We start from the raw sequence: 10,976 nt of genomic DNA on the forward strand, positions 1-10,976 counted from the left end.
ACTTGGCTATTGCCGTATACCCCGCCCGCGCCCGGGCTGCGCGCCCGCCCGGGTGGGCCTGGCTCTGGTCCCTACACCCCACAGCGGCCAGCCTCGCCACTTTCCTACCCCCTCCGGCATTAGGGGTCGCGCAGGGCGGGACATGGGTGACCGGAAGTAGGAGCTGTGAGCCTTGCCGCCCGGGGAGCCAAGGCCCGAGGCGCCGTCGGGGCCACCGTGACGCACGCATGGAGAGCGCTAGGCGTCGGGCTGCGCACCGACGGCTAGCCGGGGCGCACGGGCTCTGCGGGGCTGAGGCTTTGCAGAACCGACTGCCCTCCCGGGGTGCGGGGACATGAGGCTTGACCACGAGCCCGCCGCGGGCGAGAGGCGCGCTGCGCGGGCCTGCCCTCCTCGCGGGTGAATTGCGCGGAGCCCCAGACTCGGTAATTGGCGCGAGCGGGCGCGCGCATGCGCGGGACGGCGGCGGGCACGTGGCGGGGCGCAGGGCGGCGCCGCGCGGGAAGTGCCACAGAGCCCTGGAGGCCTGCGGGCCAGGCGACCCCCTGCCTCCGGTGCTTGGTGTGACCGAGGCCGTCGCCACCATGGCCTCCCCACTGCAACCGTTACCTCCTCCGTCTCGTTCTGAGCAACCTGGGAAGGGCTGGCGCGGGTCTCATTTATTCCGGGGAGGGCCCTGGAGCCGACTTGCCCTGAGTCCCCGCCCTCGAGCGGCTCAGTAGCTTCTCCCCGCAGCCCGTCGTTGTTGGTGGCGGCATGGTCTTCTGTCTGGAAAACGAGGTGCTGCGCCGCCCGCTGCGAAGCGCCATGGTCCAATTCCAGGCCTCGGAAGTCCAGCAGCTGCTACACAACAAGTTCGTGGTCATCTTGGGGGACTCCAGTGAGTGCCCCTCTAGGATGACGCTTCTCAATCCCACACCTGCTGTCTGTATCTGCACTCTGTGTCCTTCTCAGATCTGTCCACCCCGTGGTCTGCTTTAGTCCACTAGATTTTTTCTTTATTTTCCATACACCTTCCACAGGTGTCCTGGCAGATGCAACTTGTGCACTTTTTAGCCCATCCTTCTCTCTCCCTCACCGTTCTCCTAATTCCCCTAAAAGGAGCTGTGGGTTGTTTTGTGTGTCTCCTGGGTGACTTGGCAGATAGTCTTGGGTCACTGTATACTTAATGAAGAGGGACACAGCTAGAAGGAACAGAGGCAATGCTGGAGTGTTTTAACCTCACGTTTTCTCCTGCCTCTAAGTCTGCATTCTACAGGGCTGGTGTTGGGCATCCCAGTCCTGGCAAGACAGGAGGCCTGGACTTGGGAGGAGCTGGGATGGGATGAGATCTGCCCCAGCCTCAGGATCTCTGTCTCCCTGCAGTTCAGAGAGCTGTGTATAAGGACCTAGTGCTTCTGCTTCAGAAAGACTCACTGCTTACAGTTGCTCAGTTGAAAGCCAAGGTGAGGGAAGCTTGGCAGCCATGCCAGTGGTGGGTGGGTGCAGACCCTGGCCTGGCAAGGTCCACTTCCCTGGCATGGGTCTGACCAGCCGGGATTGGGGGGGGTGGGCAGGGGGAGCTGAGCTTTGAACAGGACCAGCTGGTGGCTGGGGGCCAGCTGGGTGAGCTGCACAACGGGACACAGTACCGTGAGGTCCGCCAGTTCTGCTCAGTTTCTGGCCACCACCTTGTGCGCTTCTACTTCCTCACCCGCGTTTATTCTGAGTACCTTGAGGATGTCCTGGAGGAGCTGACATATGGGCCTGCCCCAGACCTGGTGATCATCAATTCCTGCCTCTGGGATCTCTCCAGGTTTGAATGAGGGAAAGGGAGATACTACTTGGTTTCCACCTCTGTACTCTTGCCCACTCTATGTGTTACCCACCAGGTATGGCCGCTGCTCAATGGAGAGCTACCGAGAGAACCTGAAACGAGTGTTTGTGCGCATGGACCAGGTGTTGCCAGATTCCTGTCTGCTGGTGTGGAACATGGCAATGCCCCTGGGGGAGCGTGTCACTGGGGGCTTCCTCCTACCAGAGGCAAGTGTTTGGGACCCTTCTAGACAGGGGATGGGGCAGCTGGCTGGTAGGTGGAGAACCCTGTTTGAGGCTGCACTTTCTCAATCAGCTCCAGCCCCTGGCAGGCTCTCTGCGGCGGGATGTGGTTGAGGGGAACTTCTACAGTGCTATTCTGGCTGGGGACCACTGCTTCGACGTCCTGGACCTGCACTTTCATTTCCGGCATGCAGTACGGCATCGTCATCGAGATGGTGTCCACTGGGACCAACATGCACACCGCCACCTCTCACACCTGCTTCTGTCCCACGTGGCCGATGCCTGGGGTGTGGAACTGCCCAGGCGGGACTATTCCCCTGGTGAGCCCTACCACATAGTGGGGATGGAAGTGATACTGGCAGGGCCCTCAGAACACAAGACTCAGGAAAGGAATAAAACAGGGATACTCGTGGAGAGTCGGGGGTCCCTTGCAGAGCTGTTGATGGTCCTTAGGAGTGCTCCTTCCTCATGCGCTGGGGATGGTTAGATCACAGCAGCAACATTTTAGTTCAAGTTACAGATGTTTACAGTGTAGCCATGTACTCCACTCTGTGTACATGAAGGAGCTTATGCAGGCAATGGTTGTATACAGCAGAGTATCAGATGAATAGGAAAGAAATGGGGTTACTTCTAGCTGGGCATGGGTGTGGGAGGTGAGAAGACAAATGGAGGAAAGGTGCTCCAGGCAGTATAGCAAAGGCAAGAAAGCCCATTGACTGGGTGATGGGATGGCATAGTCGGATAGAAGTTTGTTGAGCAGAGATGTGACGTGAGCTATAGGGTTTACAGAAGGTCAGTCTTATGGTGATGGATTTAGTAGACAATATTTCATAGGCTCTTCAGCTCAGCCTTAAGGTCCCAGGGTCACTGGTCTCAGCTTAGTACTGCTCTCCTCTAGTTATTGGTGGAGGCTTCTGAGAACCCCTCCTGCTTGTTTGGGGGCCCTGCTCCTATAACACCTCAGCTGTGACATTCTCTGCTACAGAACATTTGTTTCCTTGTTAGCCTCCCAGGCCCTGCCTGCTCACAAAGGGTACATGGTGACTGATTATTGACACGTCTGCTTCTGCCCTGCATCATTCCCCCAAAGAACAAATTTCCTGCCTCACTTGTTGACAGCCCAGTGTCAAGCACGATTGTACTGTACATAGTGCCAGGAGGATAGTGTTCATTGAGTTGGAGGCATGAGTCTTATTAGTGGTATTTGTTATACTAATATGGGGAGGGGGTGCACAGAAAGGCTGGAACCATCATAGAGGCAGACCTGTAGGACTTAGCAGCCAGGAGTTGGAGCACCAAGGAGGTGAATTAGAGACTTGGGTTGTATAATGATTCCATTTCCTTATTTTTTAGATGAGAGAATTGGTCCTAGCGAAGGAAGGGAAATTCTAAAGGTTGTAAGATTAGTTTGTGGTGGCTCAGACCTTTTGAATCTAATTAGGAATTATGGAAATTAAGGACATCAAAAGGAACAGTTGATTTGTGGTGGGAGGATGAATTGGTGAGTTTGATTAGGGCAGCTATATTTGAAAAAATGTGGAAATAGAGAATAGATTTACAGTCAGTGGTACCCAGCAGAGATAGAAGCAGGGGGCATGAGTGTGAACCTTGAAGGAGAAAGCAGAACAAAGTTCACAGTTTGGGTTGGTAGGGAAGAGGGGCTGATGGGGAAACAAAAGGAGATGAGAGTACAAGCACTTTTAGGAAGGACAGAGTTCTATTGGCCATGTCATGTGGCTGTCAGGAAGAAAGGGCTTTGTTAAATCTGTCAGTGAGTGTTAACATGTAGTAGGAAAAGTGTTGGAGGCATTAAGTGGGGTCAAAAGAAACAGCGCTGATGAAGGAATGGAAATGGGGCAAAATGTTCCTTGTGACAGTTTAGAAGGAAAGGGAGACTAGTAGGAAAAGGGAGAGCATGTTCTTCATATATGGCTTATTTATTTGTAAGGAGGAGTTGGGGAGAAGAAAAAGATAGCGATACAGGAACTGAGCAAACAAAGGAAATAAAGCTCAGGAGGGGAGTATGAAGTCAGGACGCAGATAGTTATGAGAGGAGAATGCAGGAACACCTCTTGAGCTTGACCTGAAACATGCTTCAGCTGGTGGCCCTGTTCTCAGAGAGGTTGGAGTAGAGTGCTGGAAGGTGAATAACCAGAGTTCAGGGCAACCTGGCTTCCAGGCCCACCTAAAACAATCATCCCATTCCTAGACCCATGGATTGAGGACTGGTCAGAGATGGATCATCCATTCCAGGGAAGCCATAGGCAGCCCCAAGACTTCGAGGAACAGCTGGCCTTGCCCCAACCCTCTCCTTTGCCCCCTCCCATGTCTTTTCCCTACCCCCTTCCTCAGCCCTCACCGCCTCCCTTGTTCCCACCCCTGCCCCAGGATTCCACTTTTTTCCCAAACCAGCCCTTCCCACCCTATGAATTCTTCAATTATAATCCAATGGAAGACTTCTCAATGCCACCCAACTTAGGTACGTGCTTCTACAGCCTTCCCTCACACTTTTCCCAGCCTCCCCTTGCATGTCCCCCAGCCTAGCCTCCTGTGCCCAGATGAACTGAGAGGAGTTGGGAGCCCCTTCGTATCCCAGGATTGGATTTGGTCTCAGCAGTCCCTTAGTCTAGAACAGCACTTGTAGACTCATTGATTAATCAGCTCATTGATTGTCATGGTTTCCCAGTCTGGAGGTAGGGGAAGGTATGTCCTCATTTTGCAGATGGGGAAAACAAAGCCCACAGAAACACTCTGGAGGAGCAGAGCTGCCTGAAGGCAGAGCTGTGCTCACCCTGCTCAGAAACCTACTCTGATATTGACTGGTTTTTTCGTAGGATGTGGTCCTGGAGTGAACTTTGTGCCTGGCCCCCTGCCACCTCCAGTCCCTGGCCCAGTCTCCCATGGTCAGCACCGGAGCCCTGTGGTCCTCCGGGGGATGCCACGCTGTATTCCCAAGAGCCCCTATCATGTGCCAAGGATGGGGGGACCCTGTAGGCAGCGGCTCAGACACTCAGACAGACTGATCCATACATATAAACTGGACAAACGGAGACATGCCCATTCAGGGACATGGCCTGGGTAGATTGGATCATGGGTTGGGGCTGGTTGTGCTAATGGCTCTGCAGGGCCTATCTAGACCCCCAGGAGCTGGGCTAGGGTGTCTGCTCTGCCTAGCATTGTTCTTGTCCATTGCTGTCACCAATAAAGGCATGGAAGGACAGAGTGACATATTCCTGTGTAAGAGAATGGATCTCCCAAACCATGATCTTAAGAGTTGAAGAGGTTGGGCTCTCTTTAGTCTTTGGCCTTTGGTCATTTCGAAATCATTGAATATACTTTCCTAGCACTCATTTTAACCTTCACAGTACACGTATGCTTAACAAAGTCTCTAGAGGGTTGCCCTGTTGTCAGCAGTTCTTTGATATTGGGAAAAATCAAGGGCCTAGTTGAAATTATCAGTATTTTGGGTGGCTGGAGTTGAGACATGGTCTTGCTATTTAGCCCAAGCTGACTTTGAACTCACTGTGAAGCCCAGGCTGTCCTCAAACTCGTGGTCCTTATGAGTGCTGCAATTACAGGTGTAGGTCACTGTGCCTGGCAAAATTGTCAGTATTTTATATGGAATTTTGGATCTGGCTAATTCTGATTTATATCTCCCAGTTACATGCAGTCATGTTTACATTCAATATTCATCTGTCCCAGAAATTTAAAGACACTACATTATCTTAAATAATTCTTGGCACATAACAGTCACTCATTAAGTGGTTGGAACTAAAGAAGCTCCTGAATCCAAATGGAAGATGAGTTAGAAACCCATTACTTATTTGATGTAATGTGCAAACACGGGGGAGATGGAGAAGGAGCTAAAGGTGGGGGTGATGGCAGAGAAGCTGTGCTAAACTCCATCTGAAGTTAAAAGCAGAGGGAATTCAGATCTACAGATCTCAGCTTTGACAAGTCTTGATCCTGGATTCTTGGCCCAACCAAGAGCATAAGAGGTGGAATATGGGGAAGGGTTGAAGGTGGAGTGTAGCAGTGAGGGCTGAGTGATGTGGGAGCAGAAAAGTAAGGCAACTAATCTTGAAGTAGAATGGATGGAAAGAATTCTTTCCATGAACGTTGCATTAACTTTCTGTTCTTATTAATGAAACCTTGAAAAGGACATGAATGCCTCACCCAAAAAAGAGAAATACCAGAGCAGAAAATGACTGATTCTGGCTAGCAGTATACTCTTCTAAATGCAAACAAAGGGAAGTGGTTAACAGTCACTGGTGCCGAGGAACGGGGTACAGACAATGTAAGTTAATAAAGCCCTTCAAAGGAAGAGACAGGTGTACAAAGGCACCAGCATAGTACAGTACCTGAAACAAACACATTTGACTTTGATATAAACAAGAAATAGAAGGGGACACAAAAAATGTAAGATAGTTTTTTTTTATAGATAAGAGTTTTGATCATTTTACAAAAATTGATTTTTCTTTTCACTAACAAAAATCCAGTCCTTGTGATTCCCTTATGCATTGCCTTCTCAAAACCTTCTCTGTCCATCTGTCCAGACATTTTTACACTCTGATTCTGGGGCTTTTCAGTGTTGCTAGAACAAATTACACCTGAAGTGATTTTCAGGAAGAAGCAACATGAGTTACTCAGCCTCACTGGGCCTTCTCTATTGCTTGACATCTTGTTCTTCAAGGATTCCCTGTCACCTTCCTGCTCAGACTTTCTAAGACTTTTCTACTTGTTTCTCAAAATCCTGATTCTGGAACTCTTGATCTTATCAACAACCTTGAGACTGCTTAATGTTCTCAATACCCCTGCATTCTTCCTTTGGGGGTATTTCTAATTTCCACCCCATTTTTCTATGTGCCTTACATCACTTGCTATGAGGTTTCATAACCTTCCATGTTCTATTCCTTTTTGTCCTTAATTTTCTCACAGCCTGTAAAATTTGCTGAAGTAGTTTAATCTCTTTAAAATTTATCATAAATAAAAAAATAAGGTATATTTTTTCAGTTGTCTTATAAGCATATATTACAAAACATTTTTAAAAATGGCTCCTCTATTACACACTATTCAGTCATGACAGGGAAATAAGAGACTTAAAAATAGCCTTCTATGAACCATCATTTGCATTTAAATTATTTCCTGGACTTTGTTTTGAGATGCAAAAATAATGAAAATTTTATTTTGCTCCAGTATGTAGGCCCACTATTGACTAGTTAAGCAAGACAGAGCTCAAACTTCATTGTCTTAAAAATCACTCATCATTGACCATTGGCAAATCATTCAATAAGATGATCTTACTGACTGACTCCCTCTCATGGAATCTTGGGTTTTTGTTCATTTGAGACAAGGTACCTCAGGCTAATTTGGGCAATCTTCCTGCTTCAGCCTTCCAAGTGCTGTGATTGAATCTTGTTTTTCAAAAATGGATACAGTACCCACTCCTTTGCCATATTAAGATATTGCTAAAAGGAGTAAAAGGTTCATGAGAACTTCAAATGTGATATCAGACTTTATTTTCCAGGAGGAAAAAAAATCCTTTTAGAAGTAAAATTAGAATTTTTTCAGAATATTTGATGTAAACTGGAAGTTTCTGAACAAAGTGCTAATCAGTTCGCATTCTCAAGAATTTTATACAAATGGAATCATTCAGTAGGTAGGTACTCTTTTTAAACTGGCTTTTTTATTCAGCCTAATGAATGGGGCTTAAAAGCCATTCCAATTTTTAAATTGATGTGTGATATTGTATACTTGCAAAATATTTGTAGTACATAAAAATTACAGTTCTCTAAACCAGAAATCACATCAATCTAAAAGATGTTATCAAGATAGGGCCTCTTTCTATGTGGTCCTCATCTTACTGTGTTGTGCACACTTGGATTCCCAGACAATGGCATATGGAATTGTTATTCTTAGTCACTTATGATTGGATTCTGAAGTAAAATGACTTGCTACTAAGTTTCCACTATTAACATTTATGTAGTTACTATAAAATGTTTAATAGCCTTTATTCAGAAAATTCCTTTCCAGTGAACCTGGCACAGTGGCTACACAGGCAGCTACACAGGGAGGCAGAGATTGGGAAGATCATGGTTTGAGGCCAACCTGGGCAAAAAGTTTGTGAAAGCCCCATCTCCACCAATAAGCTAGGCATAGTGGTGCATGCTTGTCATCCAGCTACATGGGAGGAATAAATAGGATTGCAGTCCCTGTTGGCCTGGGCAAAAATACAAGACCTTATTCAAAGAATAACTAAAATAAAAAGGGATGGGGGTATGGCTCAATGGTAGAGCACCTGCTTAACAAGTGTGAGGCCCTGAGTTCAAACCCCAGTGCTGCGAAAAAGAAAAAGAAAAAAAATTTCCTTTCCCTATATAGTTTGCTAACAATTATGATCATGAATGGATGTTGACTAATTGTTGTTCTGCTTTGTTTGTATAGTGGATTACATTTTGTTTCTTTTATTAAATCATTTTTATGTTTCCATATTAAGATATCCTTGTATTCCTGGGAAGAAAGCATCCATATAATTCATGCATACCTCTTACATGCAGCTAAAATGCACAAATCTTGAGTGTATGTACATGCGTGCATTCATGTAACCACCACCCAGGTAAAGATAAGAGAACTTTCCATCATACTTGAAAGGTCCATTATGCCTCTTGTTTACCAATACTTCCCCCAAAGTGTTTATCAATCACTAATTTGATCTCTATCACCATAGTTTTTTTTTTTTGGTGGGGCTGGTTTCACCTCAGGGTTTTGTACTTGCAAAGCAGGCACTGTACTGCTTGAGCCACACCTCCAGTCCATTTTTCCGCTGGTTATTTTGGATTGAGGTCCCACTAACTATTTGCCTGAGCTGGCCTCAAACCACAGTCCTCCCCATTTCAGCTTCCCAAGTATCTAGGATTACAAGTGAGAGGCACTGGTACTGGTGATTTGCCTATTTTTGAAGACATACAGAATAAAATCATACAAGAGGCACTCTTCTGTGTGGCTTCTTTCCAGGTTCCTTCTGTCACATTTCTCATGTTGCATCTATCCATAGTTTGTTGCTTTTTACTAGTGTATGGAATCCCATTAGCTGTAAAGAAACAATTTATTCATTCTGTTGATGGACATTTGAGTTGTTTTTAGATTTTAGCTATCATGAATAAAGCATTTATGAGTATTTTGTTCAAGTCTTTTGGTGGTCAGATGCACTCATTGCTATACAGTGGAACAGTTAGGTTGCAAAGGTTGTAGATGTTTAACTTTAGTAAGTGCTGCACAAAAATCTCCAAAGTGTTTATACCATTTTAAACTCAATTTACACTGCTTTTGTTTTCATCATGTCCACCGAATTTGTTTAGGATTTCTCTCTCTCCTGCTCTTGTCAGACGTGGCATTTGCCTTTCCATTTCTTATTTTCACCTTTGCTTGAGTGGTTTCTGAGAAGAGGAAATACCATCTTTAACATCTCAAAACTGCACAATTCCTTTCCTTTTTAAAACCAAAGCAAGTTTGGTTTAATATTTGAAAACAACTATTGTAATCAACTACATTATCAAACTAAAAATGAAAAAAATTGAGCTAGAAAAGGTATTTGACCAAGTCCAGTATCCATTCCTGGTAAAAGTTCCCAGCAAAGCAGGAAGAGGAGGAGATACTCTCAACTTAATAGAGGGCATCCCTGAAATCTCCCAGCTAGCATCTGCTTAATGGTGAAAATAAACCAAATGCTTTTTACTAAGATCAAACACAAGTATGTCCATGCTCACCATTCCTATACTGGAGTTCCTAGCTATTGCAATAACACAGAAATGTAAATTAAAGGCATACAGATTAGGAAGCAAGAAGTAAAACAGTTTGTTGTCAGACAACAGGATTGTAGAAAATCCAATGGAAATCTTTGTAAAAGCTACTGAAACTAATGAGTGAATTTAACAAAAGTAGTTAACATATCATGACTATGAGACAAGATCAATATACAAAAATCAATTGTATTTATTTGTGCTAGCAATGAATAATCAGAAATAGAAATTTAAAAAAACAGTACCACTTGCAATAACAGAAAATATGAAGCATTTAGGAATAAATGTGATAACTGTACACTGATAACTACAAAATATTGCTGAGAACAATTTAAAAAGACCTAAGTGGAGAGGTATACCTTCCCCAAGGGGTCAGTTACAGGCTAGACATGTTATCAGTTTTCTCCAGATCTACATATTCTGTACAATCACTACCAACATCTCAACAGTTTTCTAGAAGCTAACAAGCTGATTCTAAAATTCATACGAAAATATAAAGGATCTAGAACACCCAACATAACTGATAAAGAACAAGTTGGAGAACTAACACTATCTGATTTCAAGTTTGTTATAAAGCTACAGCCAGAGGGCGTGATATTGGTATAAAGACAAATAGATCAATGGAGCGAAGTAAAGAGTCTAGAAAGAGAGCCGCACATATATAGGCAAGTGGGTTTTAATAAGGTGCAAAAAGGCAAAAGGATGCATGATTTTCCAATTGTTTTAGTTTTGAGTTTAGACATTTGAAGACATAGGCAGAATACATGGAGTAACAATAGATGCTAAAACAAGTTTTTAAATTTACAGTATTTGCAGCACTGGGGATTGAACGCAGGACATCGTATATGGTAGCTAAGCAAGTACTCTACCACCGTTTGTCTTCAGCAAACTATGCTGCATAATCATATAAAAATGCATTTTAATTTGTAGCTCACCCTATAGACAAAAAAGTAACTCAAAACAGATTAAAGATCTAAATGTAAAACTTAAAACTATAAACCTAGAAGAAAACATACAGCATTGTGTGTGTTTTTAACTTCTGGAGAAAGACTCATAGATAGGTGCAGAAAAAACAATCCTCTTCTGCAGCCCAGAACTCACTGTTCTGTATGAGTTTTGATAAGTATAAGAAGGAATATG

The 10,976-nt window shown here is 45.1% G+C and overlaps 1 protein-coding gene and 1 non-coding gene across 3 annotated transcripts; both read left to right on the plus strand.

Annotated features, from left to right (window-relative positions):
* Positions 1-5: 5 nt before the first annotated feature.
* Positions 6-5,267, plus strand: Pced1a (PC-esterase domain containing 1A). 2 transcript variants are annotated; one of them, XM_020173851.2, is made up of 8 exons: positions 6-425; positions 736-880; positions 1,366-1,445; positions 1,557-1,795; positions 1,872-2,022; positions 2,111-2,357; positions 4,247-4,516; positions 4,872-5,267. In XM_020173851.2, exons 2-8 carry the CDS (start codon positions 757-759, stop codon positions 5,117-5,119), a joined length of 1,359 nt encoding a protein of 452 aa, XP_020029440.1. In that variant the 5' UTR covers positions 6-425; positions 736-756; the 3' UTR covers positions 5,120-5,267. The 2 variants fall into 2 exon arrangements, with proteins under 2 accessions (XP_020029440.1, XP_073930560.1); XM_074074459.1 differs by lacking the exon at positions 6-425 and having other exon boundaries at positions 480-880.
* A 5,585-nt stretch (positions 5,268-10,852) lies between these two features.
* Positions 10,853-10,976, plus strand: LOC141423772 (small nucleolar RNA SNORA40). Its single transcript, XR_012448582.1, has one exon. It is a non-coding gene; the product is annotated as a small nucleolar RNA SNORA40 (small nucleolar RNA).

The sequence above is a fragment of the Castor canadensis genome, chromosome 5 (assembly GCF_047511655.1).
Source record: "Castor canadensis chromosome 5, mCasCan1.hap1v2, whole genome shotgun sequence".
Classification (NCBI taxonomy): Eukaryota; Metazoa; Chordata; class Mammalia; order Rodentia; family Castoridae; genus Castor; species Castor canadensis.